At 38.2% G+C, this 23,304-nt stretch overlaps 2 protein-coding genes across 2 annotated transcripts; both read left to right on the forward strand.

The window, feature by feature from the left end:
- The first annotated feature begins 5,613 nt into the window (after window positions 1-5,613).
- fosl2l (fos-like antigen 2 like) lies at window positions 5,614-10,974 on the forward strand. The gene is made up of 4 exons (XM_056262875.1): window positions 5,614-5,909; window positions 6,040-6,196; window positions 7,160-7,267; window positions 10,283-10,974. The coding sequence occupies exons 1-4, from the start codon at window positions 5,668-5,670 to the stop codon at window positions 10,544-10,546; spliced, it is 771 nt and encodes a 256-aa protein (XP_056118850.1). The 5' UTR covers window positions 5,614-5,667; the 3' UTR covers window positions 10,547-10,974.
- A 2,035-nt stretch (window positions 10,975-13,009) lies between these two features.
- kcnk5b (potassium channel, subfamily K, member 5b) lies at window positions 13,010-22,164 on the forward strand. Its single transcript, XM_056262696.1, has 5 exons — window positions 13,010-13,278; window positions 15,714-15,825; window positions 17,963-18,129; window positions 18,222-18,390; window positions 20,953-22,164. Exons 1-5 carry the CDS (start codon window positions 13,093-13,095, stop codon window positions 21,678-21,680), a joined length of 1,362 nt encoding a protein of 453 aa, XP_056118671.1. The 5' UTR covers window positions 13,010-13,092; the 3' UTR covers window positions 21,681-22,164.
- The last annotated feature ends 1,140 nt before the right edge of the window (window positions 22,165-23,304 follow it).

Raw genomic sequence — 23,304 nt, forward strand, 5'->3', positions numbered from 1 at the left:
AGAGAAAGTTGATGATCAGCGTTATGGTACCAACACACCCAACTATTGGGTTGATTTGGTTTTGTTGAATTGAAACTTATCCCGTTACCCTGAGTGTGTTCAACTACCATCATGTTATGGGCCCCAAGTCTTAAAACACTAACTGAACTCATAGCCCCTAAGAATCAAATCTAAAATCTTATGTGCAATATTTTATGAGCTTGATTCCAGACTGTTGCCATTACTGTTCGCATATTTGCATTATAGCTCAAATAGTAGAACACTGTGACAATAAGGTCATGAGTTTGATTCCCATGCAGGGATTGAATGAACTGAAAAAACAATACATGCGATAATGCATTTGGATAAAAGTATGCCAAATGCATAAATGTAAGTTTGATGCAACAGAAACCAGTGTTTAATTCCCTTTGTTTGCAGTTGCTTACCATACTATTCAACTGTTGTCACATTTGATGAAACGCAGCCAAGATGTATGGACAGAGGCTGCAGTTCAAATATGTAATAGCTGGTGGTGTTGCCAAGCGACAGGTTGAATGCAGGTTTTGCTAATGGATGCATTAGTGTTTATTATATTCATAAGAACTGGATGGGCTACAAGCAGGTCTATAAGCATGGATGAAGAAAAAACATTTTTTTCATCCTTCTTTTCCTTTATCGTCTTTATCTCCGTGGTTTTCTTCATCTTCTAATCACTTGTGTCCGCTCACTACATCTGGTCTCTCATGCTTTTGAGAGTTAATTATGATCTCTTTCACATACTGTATAATATGTCCTGTCCTTTAATCCCACACACTGTTTCATTATATCAGTGTCTTTACCTTTGCAGACCAAACAGCACAGTTGATGTGTTCATTACAACAAATTTAATGCAGAAGAGCATATATGGACAACAGTTTACACCTGAAACCATGATATTGTTCAAAAACGTTTTGTTATTTAGGCATTGGTCACGCTCAACATTTACACAAACTCCTTGTCTTATTGGAAATGCATCTCAGCCTGAGCACAAGGAAAGCTGGTGAGAATCTCTGAAAGGTTATCGAGCAAGAAAATGTCATCTGAGCTGTGATCATTTGAACCTTGAGAGAGTTTGGGTGATATTCACTCCTACACAACTGCGGTATAGTCGATCTGGCTGAGCACACGCTGTTCCCTACTAAACACACACATAAACACACACACGCACATACATAAACACGCTCAAGAGCTCACAGATGCAGGCAAAGGTCTTTTGTTTAGTCTTAGAACTCTCTGTGCCTTTGCTCATTAACCCCAGCATGGCTATTATACCATATAAACCACAAGCTGCATACTACTTAAAGTCAAGAAATATGTTTGTCAAATTTAGTTCTGTCTCAAAACTCCATTTAGAGTCTTCATTGTTTAATAAAACACTGGATATGCATGAGTCATAATGTCCTTTAAACCTTCATGGACCATTAAATATGGAATATTGACCATATTTCCAAATGTAGCATGTGATATCAAGCCAAAATGGAGTGATACAGTATAGTAGCCTTAGCCTGTACATGAACTACAAAGTCTTATATATTTTAACATTTCATGAATGGATTTGAAAGTGCAAACATAATTTAAAAAAAAAATCATAAAACTGTGAGAGACATTCATGCGGTTAACAACAATTTAATGTCACTAGCACATGTTTGAAACCACCCTCCATACTCTCATTCACTATCCTCTACATAACTCCACTAATATACAGTAGTCAGCATTTGAAGAGGGTCAAAAAAAGTTAGTCTAAGTTGTCCTAAGACAAGACCGGGTATTGTTCAAAATTCATGTATAACTTTGATGAAAGGTTTTGATCCACTTCATATGTTGACTACTTGTAGTTCACTTGAAGAAGTGAGTGAATTCGGACACCGAGTTCGCCGGAAGGCTTGCCGCTTGTGGGCCTATAGTTTGTCAATCATTTGAAACTTAGCAAACTGAAAGATTGATCTTGAACTCTGTCATGGAAACTAGCATGCACAAAGCTTAATTAAACAATTTAATAGCCAATTAAAAAGGAATGCCTGTATGATATATTACGCTGTAGCCACATTGGACCAGCGTTTTAGAAAAGGCATGGATGGATGATTCAGCGGCGGACGTATCTTCTGGTCAGATGCGGGAATTCATTTGGCGTGCGACTCTCACAGTGCATTATGGGTATTCTAGTCGTTGAGAGTACATCGGTTGTACACCACTGATCTATATGAGAACATTATACAGATCAGTGTTGTACACTTGTTATTGCGGTGCATTGTGGGATTGAATGAGGGCACTCGATAAGGTCCACTATGGTTTCGGACACCACTAAATGGCTGTATAGGGTATAGGGGACAAGGTGTGTTTGACTTGGGGCGCGCTGTGCAGACCGATCTGAGTATGACATCAAAGTACCACGAGATTGATTCGAAAGCATTCTCTTCTCTCTAATCGCTCTCGCGGTACTTTGATGTCACACAACGATCGGCATTTGCAGCGCCGCTTCAAGTCAAACACACCTTTTACACACCAACTTAACTCAAACTGATTGAGCCATCTCTGCCATCTGTTTGAGGTATGTTATGCCACAAAGATCCACTAGATGTCACAGTGTCAATCAACAGCACTTGTCACAACACTTCTTCTAACATGGATGTCAGAAACAAATAAATCACCTCAGCCATGTGAACAATGCACTATTAAAACTTGGTTGTAATGCTTTGGAATAAAGACTTAAGTTTGGTCTTTAAAGAAAACACTCAGCAGATTATTGCTGAAGTAAAAGGACTTCAAAAAATAAAAGTATGAAAAAGTTATGGAAGTTTTAAATTTACATTAAATCAAATATACTGTACTATTTTTTCTTTTATATAAAATATATATTTTACTAAATATTTTTTACTATAAAATGACTATAAAATCAAAGCCATATACAGGTCCTTCTCAAACAATTAGCATATTGTGATAAAGTTCATTATTTTCCATAATGTAATGATAAAAATTAAACTTTCATATATTTTAGATTCATTGCACACCAACTGAAATATTTCAGGTCTTTTATCGTTTTAATACTGATGATTTTGGCATACAGCTCATGAAAACCCAAAATTCCTGTCTCAAAAAATTTGCATATTTCATCCGACCAATAAAAGAAGTGTTTTTAATACAAAAAAAAAAAGTCAACCTTCAAATAATTATGTTCAGTTATGCACTCAATAGTCAATACTTGGTCGGGAATCCTTTTGCAGAAATGACTGCTTCAATGCGGCGTGGCATGGAGGCAATCAGCCTGTGGCACTGCTGAGGTGTTATGGAGGCCCAGGATGCTTCGATAGCGGCCTTAAGCTCATCCAGAGTGTTGGGTCTTGCGTCTCTCAACTTTCTTTTCACAATATCCCACAGATTCTCTATGGGGTTCAGGTCAGGAGAGTTGGCAGGCCAATTGAGCACAGTAATACCATGGTCAGTAAACCATTTACCAGTGGTTTTGGCACTTTGAGCAGGTGCCAGGTCGTGCTGAAAAATGAAATCTTCATCTCCATAAAGCTTTTCAGCAGATGGAAGCATGAAGTGCTCCAAAATCTCCTGATAGCTAGCTGCATTGACCCTGCCCTTGATAAAACACAGTGCACCAACACCAGCAGCTGACATGGCACCCCAGACCATCACTGACTGTGGGTACTTGACACTGGACTTCAGGCATTTTGGCATTTCCTTCTCCCCAGTCTTCCTCCAGACTCTGGCACCTTGATTTCCGAATGACATGCAAAACTGAGCAACAGTCCAGTGCTGCTTCTCTGTAGCCCAGGTCAGGCGCTTCTGCCGCTGTTTCTGGTTCAAAAGTGGCTTGACCTGGGGAATGCGGCACCTGTAGACCATTTCCTGCACACGCCTGTGCACGGTGGCTCTGGATGTTTCTACTCCAGACTCAGTCCCACTGCTTCCGCAGGTCCCCCAAGGTCTGGAATCGGTCCTTCTCCACAATCTTCCTCAGGGTCCGGTCACCTCTTCTCGTTGTGCAGCGTTTTTTGCCACACTTTTTCCTTCCCACAGACTTCCCACTGAGGTGCCTTGATACAGCACTCTGGAAACAGCCTATTTGTTCAGAAATTTCTTTCTGTCTTACCCTCTTGCTTGAGGGTGTCAATGATGGCCTTCTGGACAGCAGTCAGGTCGGCAGTCTTACCCATGATTGCGGTTTTGAGTAATGAAACAGGCTGGGAGTTTTTAAAAGCCTCAGGAATCTTTTGCAGGTGTTTAGAGTTAATTAGTTGATTCAGATGATTAGGTTAATAGCTTGTTTAGAGACCCTTTTCATGATATGCTAATTTTTTTAGAAGGAATTTGGGGTTTTCATGAGCTGTATGCCAAAATCATCAGTATTAAAACAATAAAAGACCTGAAATATTTCAGTTGGTGTGCAATGAATCTAAAATATATGAAAGTTTAATTTTTATCATTACATTATGGAAAATAATGAACTTTATCACAATATGCAATTGGTTTAGAAGGACCTGTATCTAACCAAGTTGTGTTCCAAATTTGAAGTTGATATCACAAAAATTGAAGTTCCCATGAGATTTTGTTTAGGCGTAATACCAAAAATAGCCCCCGGGTGACAATTGTCTGCATTCTGCCGTTACAAATTATCCAATAATTGTCCAAATATCACTTATGTCACAAAATATGGAACCTTGAGACTCAGACCATTCTGACAATGTGTTTTGTCAAGATTAGAAAAGGTTTTGATCATAAATTATGATGGGCAATGAAAAAAAAAAATCCTGTTGCTCTACCACACTTGACGGCATGTTTCTTGAAACATAAAAGCCTAAAATACCATTATATTACTATCTTTTGCTCTCTTTTTTATTAAGTTTTTGAATGCAGAAAGAATGTAATTTCTTTGGTTTTGTTACTTTTAGTTATTTGTGTTATTTATTTTTCTGATTTTCATAGTATATGTGTATGAATTCCGGTACCATTTTTTTTTACCATTAAGTGACATCTCAAGCATTTGGTAGAGGCCGATATTTTAAAAATGATGGGATGTGCTGAAAAACAATACATTGAGTGTGGTTACTAGCGACATAAGGAGATAAGAAATGCAAAAAAAAAAAAAAATTCCATCACTTTTTTCTTGGTGCGGACTAAATAGGCTATAATTATTGTTTATTCATATTTATTAAATTATTAGAATTGACTTATTCTTTTTTTTTCTTAACCCTGATGACATTTAGCCTATAAATCTTACTATAAAATTTAAAAAATATATAAATAAATCATGTTTTTATCTATTTTGCATTACACAGGCTGCATCAAATATATGGAATAATGTGACTAATGTTAATTATATCAGTAATAAATTAGGCTATAGCCTATCTTAATGCAGGAACCATAATTAGACTGTGGATCCCGCATGGAACCCTGTCCCCTTGGAGCAGCGATGAAAAATTAACTTTCGCAGTTCACATTGCTCGAAGAATGATATGCAGGATAATGACAGATAGCCTACATCTGTGCTTCATACACACACACACGTGTGCTTCTGGGTGCCTGGAAATATATGACGTGACTCGCTAAGGCAATTCCACATCCCGTGAAAAGGTTGCGCTCTGACGCAATTGCCCTTTTTAGGAGACATTCGCCAAATAATTATAATTAGGCCAGCAGCGAATGCCTGTTGCTCCACTGATTGAATTGAAAGAAAAGTGGATGGGCGGAACTGGAATTTCAACACCGGGACTAATAAAGCTCAACCTTGGTAAATCCTTGATAGCTTTGACGTTTCTTTTTAATGTATCCGTCAGCAAATGGGGGAAAATACCATTTCGTTTGGAGATATCTGGAATGGAGCTATCTGATCTCGCAATTGAACGAAACTGCATCTCTGGAGGCGAAATCTCCAATTCCATCAGGTGAGTAGAATTTATGTGTTACGTCAATCAATTCGCGTGTTTTTTTAAACCATATTTGTACGTACAAACGCAATATTTTCCATGTTTTCTAATTTATTTACAGCATGTTTTCCCCCTCTCCCCTTTTCAGACATATCGAAATGCAGGTCTCCAAAAGCCCTTTCATCTCCACTGTCAATGCAGTCACATCGAGGCAAGAGCTGCGGTGGATAATCGAGCCAGTGATGGCTAGTGAGAGACTGGACCAGAGCAGAGAGTCAACAACAACCGACAAACGAAATGTACAGGTACAAATACTTAACATATGAAATATTAAGGCATTTTCACTGAATATTTTTTCAGGGTTAGCTTAATTTCAGAAGTGATTTCTATAAACAAAACAAACAAAAAATAAAAAACAAAACATAAAATAACTAGACAGTTGACTGTAGCCATTGAGATGACTTGGAAAAAGTGTCCCAATTAACCCAATTGTGTTTTGCAACTTCAAAACCATGTACTGAGATAGCGCTTGTGACAAATTCCAACTTCCCAGTTTGACAATTAGCTCCTCTATATATAAAATTACTATCAATAAAGATCAGTAAACCAATGAAGGACAGAAACAAATTATTCCAGTTTTTTTAAACAATCGCTGACACATTTCTCAATGTGCATACAGGCCAATTTGCACGTTTACTTACTTTTTTCAAAACTGTTAAACTTAAGTTCAAAACTTAACATAATATATATGACAGTAATTTGCTGCATTTCTACTGTAATACCATTTTGAAATGTATTCTAAGTCTAAAAAAATGAAATACTATCAAAACTATGTAGCTGAAGCCCTACACAGGTGTAGCCTTTCAATTTCATTACCATCTATACAAAAGGGACAATTAAGGAATATTTTTGTTATGTAATCATGGATCATGTAACTTATACTGTACTGCAGTGACTTCTAAACAGTAGAGAATGTCACTCTTGTTTTGTATAGGAACTTTACAAAAGAAAACATTGCTATTATGTGTTGTAATTGTTTCTGCTAGTGTTATAGAAGAATAACTTGATTTGAGACAAAATGGTAGCTTTAGTGCATTTTAAATGGGAAATTAACTGCTGTGCAAAGTTGGTTAGGAGAACTGTGTGAAGAGTTTTGAAAAAAGTGACCTAAGTATTGAGAAATGTGTCCTAGCGATTAAAAAAAACTGTAATAGTTATGTATAACAATATAGTTATATTGCAAAACAGTTGTTTTGTTCCATTATTAGCTCAGTCCAGAAGAAGAGGAGAAGAGAAGACGGAGAAGAGAGCGTAACAAAATGGCTGCTGCCAAATGCCGCAACCGCAGAAGAGAACTTATTGACCTTCTGCAGGAGGTGAATAATATGGCTGTACTGCCAATTTTTCATTACGTGTTCAGGGTGGTGAACATGTATCTTGTTTGTCCAGTTTTAACTTGAGACTTTTGTAATTATGCAAAGAATCTATCACGAATGACATATGATGAATGAATCATCCAGGTATTAAAGGGATGGTTCGCCTAATAATAAATGATTTCATCAATTACTCACTTCAATGTAATTTCAAACCCACAATACTTTTGCTCATCTTCACAAATGAAAATCTGAAAGATTTTTATTGTCATTTAAAAGTCAATTCACCCAAAACTCGGACGCTTCAGAACGTTGTTACGGTTTCCTGATTGGTCTAGGGCAGGGACGCAACCGCAAAATGGATGGTGGTGAATGAGTGTACAACAGCATGAAACCACCCCAGAACTGTTTCACAACAATAACCCAAATAACCACATTATATTTCACAATAGACAAGTGTTTATTTAAGCAAAAGAAAAAAAAGGGTATCTATTTTTTAAAGGCGGTATCAAAAATGGATAAAAATAGATACCCTCAGTAACCAAACTACCTAAACTAAAAGAAAAGAACACAAAAGTACAGCAAAATAAGCTAACTGTCTAGATAACATACCAGAGCCTGGGGCCCAACAGACGGAGGCAGAGATAGCGACAGTGGAGAACCCCGCAAAGCTGTGAGGACAATGACCCATGGCGAAGTTACAGAGTTAGAAGTCCGAGGCGACACTGCCGGCTTGGGTGGCTGAGGGAAAAAATTGGCACAGACGGAAGGAAGAGGGAGCTTGGTGGAGCCCAAATGACATCGGGCCATTACGAAGCTGAGGAAGAGTAGAGCCAGGGTGGAGCCAATGAGCTGATAGGCCGAGGTGGAGTAGATGAGTCCTGGGGACTGGACGGAGCCAGCGGTGATGGATACAATGGGGTTGGCAGGTGACAGCGTGAATGTGGATCATCTAGAGTTTCGAGGGACTAGGCAGAGCCAACAGTGATGGAAACAACGGAGTGGGCAGGTGGCAGGGTGGGAGAGGATTGCTTAACAGGTTACCAGGTGTGCTGGCTCCGTCGAGAAGCTGATAAGCCAGCGCTTCTCGACTGGCTCTTGAGAAGACGGATGTACCTGGTGGTTATGGGCTCTAGCCTCAGGTGGAGGTTCTATCCGACTCTAGCTCAGAGACGGACGCATTGGGAGGACTTGGTTATGTGGTGGGAGGCGGCTCTCACACATGGTCAGTGACAGGCCCTAACTCTGGCTCAATATCTGTGGTGGGCTCGGAAATCAAATTCAGATCCACAACGCAAGATCTCCCATGCTGTCTAGGACACTCCAGGCTGGGATGAGATCTGTCTGAAGCAGGCAGGAAGATTGCTGCTGCCGATGGAACATGTGCCAGGGAGTTGGAGATGGTGTTGTTATCCTCAATGACTCCCATGGTGAAAGGAGAGCGATGCTCCCTCAACAGCAGCATCTGGCCAGGTATATTGTCCATCCCACTCCAGAAGAGGTGTTTGAGTGTTTTTTTGTCCCAGCATGCCTCGTTCTAGAGCTCTAGGAAGCCCTCAACATTTTCCTCCAGCGTCCAGCCGTCTTGTAGGAAACAATCCTTCTCCATTTTGGCTTGGTCGGATATTCTATCACAAACACTGTGGTAGTGAACAAACGCATGATGCATGATAACTCACCAAAAGATACTATAATGAACACAGAGTAGAATCAGGTATATACACAGAGTATAAATACACTAACTACATTTACCAACAATGAGGACCGACAAAGCACTGAACAGAACAGGGAGTAAATGAGGGCCCAAACGAGAAACAGGTGAACAAAATCAGTAACTAAGGAAACTAACTTGGGCACAATAAAGACTAAACTAAGGGGCCATTTACATGACACTGTTATCAACTAAAACCTGAACACTTTTTATCCAGTTTGGCCATTTATTTACATGACAATGGCGTTTTGGGGGCCTGAAAACGCAAACTTTTGAGAACTGGTATCAAAGTATATTTTTGAAAAACCCTACGGTTATTGTCTCCATGTAAACTACAAAAACACGAATTTGTAAAAACAGTGACATCATGCATGTGCGTATTGCGTGTTCATTCTATAGGCGAGTTTGTTTCTTTACGAAGTGACATGATAGTGCAGCGTTTTTAGTCGTTTTCGCTGATCCGTGTGAACGGGGATCGTTTTAACTGCGTTGTAGTCACATGCACTGAAAACAAGATAGAACCCTAACAGTTCCGAAGATTAACACAAGTCTTATAGGTTTGGAATGACATGAGAGTCAGTAATTGATGACAGAATTTTCCTTTTTTTTTGTATACCCTTTAACAACACTATTAAATGTTTTGATAGTTTCAGTTCATAGTTTTCAGTCACATGACCTGGGGGGCAAAACATCCATAGGACTGCGGCACAGGCATGTTAATTTTGTCAATCCACGAATATCTAGATCACTTCTCAAAATAAGAAAAACAAAAATATGTGAACAAATTGCAAGTTTTAGATGCTTGTGAGATATACAGCACCTGCTGCAGTATTTCAATCACTAAAACCAGCAGGACATTCGAAAACACTAAACGTGAAAATATGTAATATTAAAAGATCATCGGTAGGCCTACGTAGGGTTTACACTGAATTTGATAAGGAATGCAGACAAGCAGATGAACCCAGAATATGAATGCAACACAATCTTTATAATAGTTTTCTATGGAAAAACCCTTAATGAGAATATGGGCTCATGATCAAACCTGCACAAACATAGTATGCATAAGTGTATATTGAATTTGGTCCCACTATATCAGTACTTAGTACAAACTTGACTGGTAAAAATCAATGGTGGGCAATGGAGGAAAGCCTCGTTCCTAAGTGTTTGACGTAATGTGAAAATTATGAGTTGAGAAAATGGAAACAATTCCATTGGACAATCCAGCAGTGTGTTTCAGGGAATCTGGCACTGCTACGTAATTACCAGAAGCACATGCTAATGAGAACCAGCTGTGAATTTGTTTTCAGGAGACCGAGCGCCTGCACATGGAGCAAGTCTTGCTGCAGAGGCAGGTGAGCTTCCTGCAACAGGAGAAGGAACAGCTGAAAATGCTGCTGGCGTCCCATGCATCCACCTGCACGCTGGCACAGGACAAGCCTCCTTCCTTGGATACCTTTCTGTCAAGAGAGCTTCTACCATCCAGAATTTCCATCGCGATTAAACGGGAACCTTTGGATGATGTTAGCGGGTCAGAGAGTTTGGCGCTCCAAAATGCAGACATACAGAACTGACAGAGAAAAGCCATGACTTACACTAAATTCAGTGAGGAAGATGATGCACTAGCGCTTTTTAATAAAATATCTTTGTAAATACCTCATTACCCTTACCTTACGCAAGAGACATTCTGGATTCAACATTCAACTTTTCCTGTGGTAAGAAACCCATTCCAGATGGGGATGAAATCACTTATGGTGCTCTGTCATAAGTTTTTTTTTCCCTTATTTGTTGAGTGACATGATAATTAGTCTATTATACCATTTGTCTTTGAAATAGTGATACTTTGTAACAATGGCTGTTAATGTTTGGTATTTTTAAATGTGGTAAGTCTGAGTCTAAATGCACTGACCTTATACATTTACCTGATTTGTCAAATACATAGCAAGGGCTTGACAAAAAGAACATCCTGATGTTGAACATATTGAACATGGTTGCCAATCGTGCTGACCAACGTTATCTAATGATTTGTAATGGTTAGAAGGCACCAGTTAGAATGGTTTGAAAATTATAAACCAAATCAATGATGTTTAACACATCACAGCGTATCATTTTCTAGCCAAAGTGTGTTTATGAATTTATAACTGTCAATATATATATAAAAAAAAACATGTTTAAATTTGTGAACTATAATAATTATATATATCAGAAATATGTCATTTCATTTTTGTCTGTGCTATACTGCAAAGTTATCAGCGAAACTCTGTTTTGAACAGAAGGCACAATAACTGTTGGTTATACTTTTCAGATTATGTAACTTCATAAGTATGCAAAAACATATTCTACATATTCTGTCTGTAAATAATTGCAATTTACGACTATTACGAACCCACTGACTATCATTGTTTAGACAAAAATATAACAAAAAACTCTAAAACATTTTTTTTTTTAAATATCTCCTTTTGTGATTCACAGAAGAAAGAAATGCACATAGGTTGAGTAAATGATGAAACAATTTTAATTTTTGGCGTACTATCCCTTTAAGCATTTAGCTTACATGCAACAAGACAGAACATGCCCCATGGAGGCTATTTTGACATCTGCAAAGGAGTGGCAATACTCAGGCACACATGAAGAGCCCCCTTCCCCATTCCATTACAACAGGAGGAGGATTTCCACTACGCTGTGGGCATGAGTTCCTGTTTGGGATTTGGGAATTTGACTTTCAATTCACACAGGCTTTTGCGTTTTCTATTTAAAGGGCACAGGATATTGTGAAAAATCCCCCAAACTTTTAATAGCCTTCTTCAGGTGTGAAGAAGGAAGAGTACTGTTAGGTGTCCGGTGTTCACACGGAGATGAAACCTTGACTCACGTTTCCTTCGATAAACAAAACTTAGTATTTTGCTCAATCAGTAAGATGGATAGGCCTATCTACTGTAGGCCATATGTTACTCAATCAGTAAGAAGGAAGGAGAGAACTTCCGTATGAAATGTCTTGTAAACTTTTTAACACTGTTATATTTCATTGTCATATTGATTAGCATTGTTTAATTTCTAAGATTATTTCAAATCCTGTTGCAAGTGTAACAGGATTTGAAATAATCTTAGAAATTAAACAATGCTAATCAATATGACAATGCGATAATATAATGTTGGAAAGTTGGTCACACAACCACAGATCTCAGATCTTTTAACTCTGCAGAGAGATCAAGACAAAATAAACCACCGATGAAAAAATGTACTGACTGAAAGAAATGTTATTTCATAGAAATAAATAATATTTTAATGTAGATTAAAATAGTAAACTATTTTAAATTGTAATATTTGACAAAATTACTGTTTTTTTCCCCTGTATTTTTTATCAAATAAATGCAGGCTGAAGTTGCCCTGTGTATCATCACCTTAAGAGACTTACAAAAAAATAAAAAATAGAAATGTTTCCAAACATTTGACCGGTACTGAACATTTTCGTAAGTGGAACTTGTCCATTGTTCATGAGATGACATACAAAAATAAAAAAGTTTATTGGCATCAATGGTTCGGTTTCATGAGGAGCCTTAAACATCATTGGAACCTTTGTATTGGAAAAAACAACAACAACAACAACAAAAAAACGTTCTTAGTGGAAAAGTGCTCTTTAGATTATTCAAATGTTCTTGGAAAATTGTTGTTTTAAGAACTATTACATGGTTATATTACATGGCTACTCTGCAGTTTGACACCTGTGTGAACTTGTGCAGAACTGACTTCATACATCGATTAAACACCTTAATTACAAAAATGACTAAGAAGAGTTGAGTTCTGAGTTCTCTTTGTCATCGAATGTTTTCATAGTCTTCATACTTGCGTCATTAAATATGTCTATACTTTAAAACTAAAATGTATCTTAGAATCTATTACAGAGCAAAAACCAAAGAAAACCTCAGGAAAAATCGTAGCCTCAAGCAAATCCGGACAGGCAGACACTCCTCGCGTTCACACTTGCAGGCGTGGTTCCGAATTCAACTTCCCCCTCACCCGCATCATTACTAGTAACACATCACCAGAAACTTGGGAGACTTCAACAACAGTGTTTGCTTGGATGTAACTGAGCAGAGAAAAAGTAGGCTACTCCAATATTATGGCAGACAAAGGACCTATTTTGACCTCAGTCATCATTTTCTACTTGTCCATCGGAGCCGCGATATTTCAAATTCTCGAAGAGCCTAATTTGAAATCAGCTTTAGAAGATTATAAAAATAAAACTGCCATATTATTAAATAAATATCCTTGTTTAAAGAAGGATGATCTGGATGACATCATTAAGGTAAGCTGATTTTTGATTCCAAAAGTTTAGGCAAACTGTTTGGTGGTTATAGGTAAACATTTCAGAAACTCTTTAGAAAGTTTTCAAGTGTTTTCAAAGTGTTTATCAAGCGTCGATTGTTGCCGACGTAAAACATTCACCGTTGCTATGGTGTTTCTCAAGCACAAGCGACTAAGAAAGTCTCGTCTGAACTTAATATGAGTTTAGAGTTTTCAACCCCTTTTCACCTGGTTTTGTTACGCATGTACGCATGGGCTACATAACCTTCATACAAGTATGGGCTATACAAAACAAACCGAAACTTTGTCGTAAACGTGTCAAATATCTGGAGGTGACGGGGTTCGTGATCCTAAAAAGACTGAAGCGCTATTGTTTCATGTTTGTGGACTTTTCGCCCCATGGGCAATAAAAGTGGCGAAGTCATTCTTAGGAATGTGCCTTTGCCAGTCATACATTGTACACTCGCTCAGGCGCGACAAAGTACCACGAGAAAGCGCGCGCCCACGTGCTTTGTGGAACGAATAGGAAAACAAAGCAAGCTTGTATGTTTATGATTGTTTCACTTTGATGCAGTTTGTTAGTTACTATTCAAAACTACCTTCAAAACTTCTAGGTCTAATCTTAGTACTATTTTCCCCAAACTGAATTAAGTATAAGACACAAAATCACCTAGTATTTTTAACATTAAGTTCCATATAGGCTAAATGTAACCTAATACAGTTAACTATTTTCTTTTACATCTCATTCTGGTTCATTTGACTATGATTTAATCCAGCAGATAGTAGTTAATAGTTAATTAATAAACCAAGGTTTGTTATGCACTTTTGTGTAATCGATCAACATCTAAATTACATGTTTGAAACATGATAATTGTATGCTCATTTCATTTGGTAACCACAGATGTTTAATTTGTCACCAGAGAACATGATATACTGCAACAGAGAAGAACCAGACAATTCCTTTGCAGAGGCTACACAATTACTGAAAAGATGAACTAGTTTAAATTCAGTCATACTATAAGAACATTATATGAAGAACACCAGTAACTATGCAGGTATTGAGTATGGCATTCCTCCTGTGTGCATTAGTGCAGATACTAGTTTCACAACCTTTAGTAGGCTATTTGATTTACAGTATTGATACGGGCAGTAATGGCAGTGTCATATCTACACTGATCACAACATTTAAAACAGTAAGGATAAATATTATTTATGTAAAGAGTTTTTTTGGTTTCTGTTTTCAGTTTGTTTTGGGATATGTTTTCTAATATGACACTTAACATTTTAAGTAGTGTAACATGTCATTTGGAATCTCTAAGGCTCTAATTGTTTGATATTGAATTAGCTGATTGTTAAATTTGACTATAGTGCTAACATGATTATACTTTTTTTTTTTTTTAAAGCCATCATATTTATGTTTCTTGGGCGTGATGTAACATGATGTGGCAAAATAAAACCTGTTCCTCGGGTTTTCATACTACAATACTGAGGTGACGTTAAAGGTTCCATGAGGGTTTTTGCATTGATAATTTTTTTGTTTCCCCAAAGAACCTTTCAGCAAAAAGTTCTTAAGATTTGAACAATCTAAAGAACCTTATTCCTATATAAAGAACAAGTTGTGCAATGGAACCATAGATGCCAATAAAGAACCTTTATTTGAATGTAATATACTGTTATTCAAATAAGTGAGCTGGAAGATGCTCAATAGAAGTTGTTTTTGCTGTATTTGAAGGGATAGGAAAAGAACATATGAGTTGTTTCAGTGACATATAAAGTCAGAATGAGATCAAGACTGTAGGGCGTCCTACTGTTTTAGTCATTTTGGGTAGGGTGTGTGTGTTTGCGTAGCCGCTAATTTAGGCATTTAAATAATAGCCATGTTTACCGTCTGCAGAGTAGGCTGACTCTTATTAGTGTATATGAAGACAGGGCTTTATTTTGCTGATATCTTCACAAACGCTAAACACTCTTCCTCTTTTCCTGTTGTTTTGACTGTCTGACTGACGTATATGGAAGCCCGTTTCCGTCTCTTGAGTAAAAAATAAAACGGTTAACTGTAAGATAAGGTAAAGTAAGAAATTAAGATTTCTTAAAATAAGAAATGAAGTTGCAATTGTGGAATACATTTTTAATTATTAAGTCACAGTTGTGACATTAAGTCTTAAAGAATTAAGTCACAGTTACCTTTTTACTCTGAGGTGGAAACTGGTTTCTATTGCTACTAATGTGATTTGCAACACAAATGAAATAAACCCTAAAGCTGTATCTAATTATAGTTTGTAAAGGCGAAGAATTCTTCTTTCATCCCCATTGTTTACATACAAACATTGTGTATTTCTCTTCTAGTTTCAGACTCTGCTCGCAGTGTCCTCTTTTGGCATTTGTATTTATTGTTATATATTGTAGTTAATATTTTGTTTAATGTTTCAACATCAGGTTATGGCCGAGGCAGCTGGAAGAGGTGTGACTGTAACAACAGAGAAACAATTCAACAACTGGAGTTGGGAGAATGCAGTTATTTTTGCTGCCACAGTCATCACTACCATAGGTAGATATTCCCTATAGAGACATGTTTTTTTTTACTGACTTTATTGACTTATTGCAGGCTTAAGTTAGAACTAGGGATAGCTCGATTCCACTTTTTATCAGAGCTTTTATCGATACTGTAGCCTCGTGTATCTGTCTATACCAATTCGATATTAGTAGTTTATATATATATACTGTATATACAGTGTATATATATATCCTATCCTAGCCTATCACTTGAAGAAAAAATCCATCCTTCTTTTAAATGTCTGGGTTAAAAGAGCACGTTCGGCCGTTTAGTGAAGCTAATTGCTGTATAGCCTATATCCAATTTAGGCATGGGGTCTTCCTTCATTTTGTAACTGTTGTTTGAATGGTAGTTTAGTAAATTTTTGGGGGGCTGGGCCTCCTTTGCCTCCCCTGACGAGCCGCCATTGGTTCTTTGGCGGTGGTTTGGTGTGTCCCTAATAGTGTTGTCACGATACCAAAATTATTGTTTCGATACCGATACCAAGTCAAGAATTGCGATTTCGATACTTTTTCGATACTTTTCCTGAAAAGGGAGAAACACTCTCAAATATCATTGCTGTGCTTTATTTTAAAACTGGGACAACATTCCAATCATAACACACTAATAAATGAACATTTGAACAGCAGATAGGCTATAATAACCATTTGATCAAAATATGAAATATGAAAAATATAAAAAAATAAATTAGAGCAATGACATTCAAGGTAAAAAAAAAAAAAAAATTTAGCAGCATTATCTCAGTTATCATAAGAAACATAAGATTTTATCAATATCAATGCCACTGACGATTCTGCTTATCGATCCGATTCTTTAACGATTCTCTTATCGATTCATGATAGCATTGTGTGGAAAAAAGTAGTCATAAGCTTTTTCGGGGGGAAAAAACAAGTGTTTTTATTTGTTTTATGTAATTTATGTAATAAATGAAACCTTATTACAAAGTGTTAACGAGACAGATCAGTTGTTTTAACCATTCATTAAAACGAATCGGTTCAAATGAGTCATTAGTTCGCGAATTGGACGTGTCATTATCGGACGTGTGCGCGTTGAGTGATTATCCAGGCGGTTACATCCCACTGTCATCACAGAAAACATTTCATGACTGGATAGTTTTTTTCGATTATTTAAAGTGTGGTTTATGTCAGCTGAATGTGCGGAACGATTCAGAGAAGATAAGGCAACGTATTTTACCACAATTTACACCCAGCGGTAATTCAAAAAAAAAAAAAAAAAACTCCGAATGCTCCACATGAAACTTTAGTCTCCCGACCTTACCATCGTGTCGAATTATTTTGATTAATATGTGCGAGGGAGAGAGAGAGAGCAAGACAGCGCTTAGTTTTGAGACGGTGAAGCCTTGTTTATAGGCTACTTTCGCCTGGCTCCGCAGAGAGAGAGAGAGAGTGCGCGCGCGCGACCGGGGCTCGCTCACTCTCTCTCTCTCTCTCTCTCACTCTCTCTCTCTCTCTCTCTCTCTCTCTCTCTCCTCTCTCTCTCTCTCTCTCTCTCTCTCTCTCTCTCTCTCTCTCTCTCTCTCTCTCTCTCTCTCTCTCTCTCTCTCTCTCTCTCTACTTTCGCCTGGCTCCGCAGAGAGAGAGAGAGTGCGCGCGCGCGACCGGGGCTCTCTCTCTCTCTCTCTCTCTCTCTCTCTCTCTCTCTCTCTCTCTCTCTGCTCGTTCAGTTCACGCGCCCTGTCACACGCGCATGAGGAGAAAAACACAGACGTCCATAGGGAGGCACTGGAAGCGTGCGTTGCACACACCAACATGCAATACTCTCTTACAAATCTGGAACGCGGTCATTCTTAGAAGTATCGATACTAATAAATTTAGGTATCGTGAAGTTTTTAATTTCCGAGTATCGCGATACTTTTGAAGTATCGGTGCACCTTGCAACACTAGTCCCTAATCTAACAGCCAGTAAATGTTGATTTAACCCTGAATAAGATATTCATCTTTAAAAGAACAATTTGTTGAGTAAAAAAATTCGTTTTCGGAGTCAACGCATTATTATTAGTATTTGATTGAGTCGAGTGTCACTTGGATTTGTAAGTACAATAATGGTTCCCAGATCTCCTAATGACAGAAAACAAATATTTAACATGGACTTGTCTACACAATGATTTCAGGTTACGGTAATGTTGCTCCGAAGACAACTGGAGGCCGTATATTCTGCATCCTGTATGGACTCTGTGGCATTCCTCTTTGCCTCACCTGGATAAGTGAGCTGGGTACTTTCTTTGCCGGCAGGGCAAAGCGCCTGAGTCAGGTGCTCCTCCACAGAGGCCTCACTGTGGTAAGAACATCATGATCCGAGCCTTTCACTTGTCTAAAGAGAAAAACAATGGTTTTACCATTTCCCTGTTCATGTTTTCTCCTTCACTACAGAAAAAAGTGCAGTTCATCTGCACTCTTGTATTCCTTTTATGGGGTTTCCTGGTTCACTTGATCATCCCAGCCTTTGTATTCATGACCATTGAGGACTGGACTTACTTGGAAGGCCTGTATTTCTCTTTTACCACCATGACGACTGTTGGTTTCGGTGACTATGTAGCAGGTATGTAGATTTTTTACATTTTTGCTGCATGCAACATGTAAGGTTTCTGTAATACATTTATATCATGCACACTTGCACGGATTAATACACAAGCTCCAGGACACTATTAGCAGCCTGTTAGCCAGTGTTCAAAGCGCCAAATGCGAGTAAAAGTCAAAAGAGTTGGAACGGTGTTACTTGCCAGTTGCCCGGTAATTTTTTTTTTTATGAATTTTGACAATGCATGGTGGTGATAATGTGATTATGATTTAGTGCAATAATCAAATCGCAACAGTTGTGATGTAATTATATAAATATATAGTCTGATGGGGGTGCATGTTTTGTAGGGATGTAACGATTCACTCATCTCACGATGCGATACGATTCACGATACTGGTTTCACGATACGATTTTCTCACGATTTTTTTAACAAATGAGATTTAAGACAAAAGTGTCCCTTTTATTATTTCTCAGACAAAATGCTGCACATTTCTTTTTAATTTAGAATATATTTGTCAAATAATAAAACTACATTAAAAAAATTCCCTTCAAGGTTGTTTCAACTCAGTCTTTCTGTCTGTTTGGTCAAGAGGCTGGACACTGGTACCTTCGCACACTATGTAAAAGACTGTGTAAAATTAGTAGTACCAGATTGACAGGGGTTTTACATTGTAATAAAGGCAAGATTCTAATTTTGTTATAATTTGTATCATTACACTAGTAAGAGTAAAAAAAAAACACATTTAGAGAAAGAGATAGTAAAATAAATACAACACCTGGTTGCCACGGAAACACTGATGCACCTTGTGATCTCCGTGGCTCTCGCAATTGTAGTATTAATGACTTTTACATGAAAACGGAGGTGACTGGTGTTACTCACGGTGGTGATTATTATTAGTCTACGGAAAGTCAAAATGCCGCCACACCTCCGATTTGAATGAGTCAACGTCAACATCTACGCTTGCCGTCGCCAAAGCCATGTCTACTGTTTGACGGCACGTGCACACCAGTCTATGGCACACACTGGTGCGGCGCGAGCGGAGCAAACCGAGCGTTTTCAGTTCATTCCTATGGAAGTTGAGCTTGGCTCACACAAGATCAAGTTCCATGAATGAAGTGAAAACACTCGCTAGCTTCACGCCAGTGTGTGCTCGCTGCTATTGTGCTATTGTAAAGCGAGGTTCACAACTTCACAGTAGGCTATAGTAAACGCGCCCTGCGGTTTAAAACGTGTATCGCGATTCGTTTAACATTTCAACCGACTTGAATCGTCACACATTTTTATCGATTTTCAACCGGTTGCGAGTGAATCGTTACATCCCTAATGTTTTGCCTTGCTAAAACTGTAACAGTACTGCGTTTTCAGTTTCGATTCACTGTAAATGCTACTCTGCAAGTGCTATGTGTTTGAATCGCTTATATGTTATATGGGAGTGCAACATTCGCCATGAGAATCGTTTCTAAATCTCTTGTTGTATCAACAAAGAGAAGCAATATTGTCTCCCTGCGGTTTTCCGCCCCAAAAAAAGCTCAATGGTTTAAAGGGATACTCCACCCAAAAATGAGTGAATGAGTCAAAATGAACAGTTGTTTGGCACCATTGACTTCCATAGTAGAAAAAAAAAAATACTATGGAAGTCAATGGTGCCAAAGTTCCAATCGTTCTTCAAAATATCTTCCTTTGTGTTCAGCAGAAGAAAGAAACTCACAGGTTTGCAACAACTTGAGGGTGAGTAAATAATGACAGAATTTTCATTTTTGGGTGAAGTATCCCTTTAACTTTGTAAAGTTAATAATAATGATAGTAAGAATTAATAAAATTGATAATAATAATAATAACATTATTGAAATAAATATAACATTACAATATGTTGTTATAACATATTGTATTATAATATAATATCATGATTATTAAATAATTTTTGTTTTATTATTATGCATTTATTCATTTTTTTAATCCAATTCTGGAATTGGATACTTAAGGTCAGGAATCGGATACTTATTTAAAATGAAATTTTCAGTTCTGCTTATTGATTCCTGTGTACGCACTTTAATGTTATTTTTAAATCGTTCAAGCGCAAGAATATGTGAAATAGGACTCAATTCGGCACTTGCGTGCTGTTTTCTATGAGCAAACATCCGCGCAGAAAGCCGCCTCTGCAACAGATTGTTTTCCATGCATAATTTTATTATATCCATGTATGTGGTTACAGACAAATCATATAAAACAGTGAATCAAATCACTCTGGAACTCTGTTCTGTCTTGCCTGCAGTCGAGACTCGAGACGGTGACGTGAGCTCTACTGACAGTCTTCACTCCTATTGGTTGTCGCTCGTAAAACTTAGCTTCTCATTTGCATAAAGTTGAATTTTCTGAACTTGTGTCTCGTGTCTCTCGCCCACATTCTGTCGCCAACGGTCAATGTCGCTCGTGTCGCGGGAAGTCACCAGCCCTCCATTGAAATGAATGCGATCATGTCGCTTTGTCGCTGCGTGTCGCTGGCGGTGTGAACGGGGCTTAAATAGGCATATAGGTGTAGGCTATGTTTTGAATAAAGGAAATTCACTTTTGTTCCTATATAGGTGTGAACCCAGAAAACAACTACCCGAATCTCTACAGATTCTTTGTGCAGCTATGGATCTGCCTGGGTCTTGCCTGGTTGTCACTGTTCTTCAGCTGGAATGTGCATATGGTGGTCGAGGCTCATAAAGTGCTGAAAAAAAGGAGGCTGAGACGCTACAAGCTGCCCATTGATGACGTCCCGGATAAAAAAGAAGTAAAAAAAGCCCAGAAGCTGCCGCGTCGCACTGGCGCCATCGACATCTTTGAGTTCATGTCTGAGAAAGTCGAAGACTACACCGATGTCATCCAAGCTATCGGGGCAGCCGAGAGAAGGAAAAAGAAGCAGGAGGAAGAACTGGCACGGTCTAAGAGCTGCAGTGACCTATTGCAGGGCCTGATCATCCCACTCGATCACTCTCCTCGACTGAAACGGCGTTTCAGCGTCAGTGCGAACATGCGCATGGACATTTCTGGAGAGTCAACGGATTGCCTCAACAACAACCAAGAGGAACAGGCACTACTGAAAGAGCACCACAGAGACAAAAAAGACCCTAAGATTGATAGAAAGGGAATTAAGAGAGCTGAGAAGCCTGGACTCTGTTCATGGGAAACCAGAAAATCTGACCCATCAATCTTTCAGAGCCCTGTTCAAAGCCCTACCGTTACTACCAGTAATAGGGGTTCAAGATTCTCAGTGTCCAAAGTCTCAGAAGACCATTTAGTAGGAAAGAGAAAAAGCATTGGTTGAAGAAGAGACCGATCTACGATGTCTTCAAAACCAATTCAGCTCTGCTTTAAATCTGTAGTGAGGGAACACGATTATCCATGTCTAAAGTATTGAAGACTATTTGTTAAAGAGAAACAGCATTGGTTGAAGAAAAGGCTTATCTACAAGGTCTAAAAGACTGATCTACAAGGTTGCAGATCGAAAGGTTGATCCACAATGTCTTCAAAAGCAATTCAGCTCTGCTTTAAATCAGTAGTAGGGGATCAAGATTCTCAGTGTCTAATGTATCAAAGACTATTTGTTAAAGAGAAAAGGCATTGGTTGAAGGAGAGACTGATCTACAAGGTCTGAAAGACTGAAGGAAAGACTGATCTACAATGTCTTCAAAATCAGTTGTAGGGGATCAAGATTCTCAGTGTCTAAAGTATCGGTGGACTATTGGGGAAAAGAAAGGGCATTGGTTGAGGAAGACTGATCTACAAGACTAAAGAAAAGACTGATCTACAAGGTCTAAAAGACTAAAGAAAAGACTGATCTACAAGGTTGCATATAGACTGGTCTACAATGTCTTCAAAACAACTCAGCTCTGCTTTAAATCATGAATTTTCAGATGTGAAGATCATTAGATTGAGCTGATACCAGAGGAGCTAAAATGAGTAACTTCAAGACCCAAGAATGTTGCTCTGATATGCAGACCGCTGCGTCCTCTTGCGAAATCAAGCTGCAAAATTATTCATTGCTTTTCACAGTATTGAAAAACATTCAGGTAACACACATGGTCTTGCGGACAGTCTGTGACCAAGATAAGGATATGAGGGTTGGCAGAGGAAATGAAACCGATTTCCTTCCATGCCCTGGACCTTCACAGACTTTGGACAGTTTGGGGTGTGGTACTGTGGTTTTAACCATGGGTTTTTCATTCTTTCTCTGGATTTATGTTACCAAAATGACTGCCAGGACAACGTTTGAAATGGAATACTAGCGCACTGCTAACTCTGCAGTATATACTGAATAATGCGCTCTTTTTTTTAAAGTTTTAAATTTGTTTCAAATAATGACTTTTCAAGCAGGTTTTACAAACACTACTTGTAGCTTGGTCGGACAACCAGATAGCCCTGCCCTGAACTCACGCCATTGGTTGAGCCAATATTGCTGTGTCTGGATGCTCAAGCAAACAGACCAATGTTTTGATACCATTGCAGTGTTTTACAGTGTTGTCAGATGGAATCAGTTAAATATTAAGCTGAGATTGTCAATATCCATATTTAGTATAGACAGATGGAATAGAAAATGACATCTATTGAACCGGGAACTTCCCTTTAAAAATGGTTTGTGAAACAGTATGAGTATAATGCTGTTGTTGTCACGACCTCATTGTATGTATAAATCTGTGTTTTATCCAGTTTTCATTTATGAGAAGGTTTTACCCAATTTTATGTAAACAAACAGTACATTCTGAGTCTGATCAACGAACTATTTAAGAAAGGGCTGTTAGAATTGTGCGTTTGATTGTGCTTCCAGTTTATTTCCAGTCAAACTGGAATTGAAAGGTCAAGTTGATCTCACTGCATTGTGGGATACAGTATTCCACACAGTGTTGTTTCATTGTACTGAACATTTTGGCAAATGTTGTAGATTGCTTTTG

The sequence above is a fragment of the Rhinichthys klamathensis genome, unplaced genomic scaffold, assembly GCF_029890125.1.
Source record: "Rhinichthys klamathensis goyatoka isolate OS25496 unplaced genomic scaffold, OSU_Roscu_1.1 h1tg000196l_1, whole genome shotgun sequence".
Classification (NCBI taxonomy): domain Eukaryota; kingdom Metazoa; phylum Chordata; class Actinopteri; order Cypriniformes; family Leuciscidae; genus Rhinichthys; species Rhinichthys klamathensis.

Excerpts from the sequence above, each read along its gene's own strand:
- fosl2l (XM_056262875.1), top strand. The coding sequence starts at position 5,668 with ATGCCTGTTGCTCCACTGATTGAATTGAAAGAAAAGTGGATGGGCGGA. Across the intron at positions 5,910-6,039 it reads GAAATCTCCAATTCCATCAG|ACATATCGAAATGCAGGTCT; the intron begins GTGAGTAGAATT and ends TCCCCTTTTCAG. Across the intron at positions 7,268-10,282 it reads TTATTGACCTTCTGCAGGAG|GAGACCGAGCGCCTGCACAT; the intron begins GTGAATAATATG and ends ATTTGTTTTCAG.
- kcnk5b (XM_056262696.1), top strand. The coding sequence starts at position 13,093 with ATGGCAGACAAAGGACCTATTTTGACCTCAGTCATCATTTTCTACTTG. Across the intron at positions 13,279-15,713 it reads ATCTGGATGACATCATTAAG|GTTATGGCCGAGGCAGCTGG; the intron begins GTAAGCTGATTT and ends TTTCAACATCAG. Across the intron at positions 15,826-17,962 it reads CACAGTCATCACTACCATAG|GTTACGGTAATGTTGCTCCG; the intron begins GTAGATATTCCC and ends CAATGATTTCAG.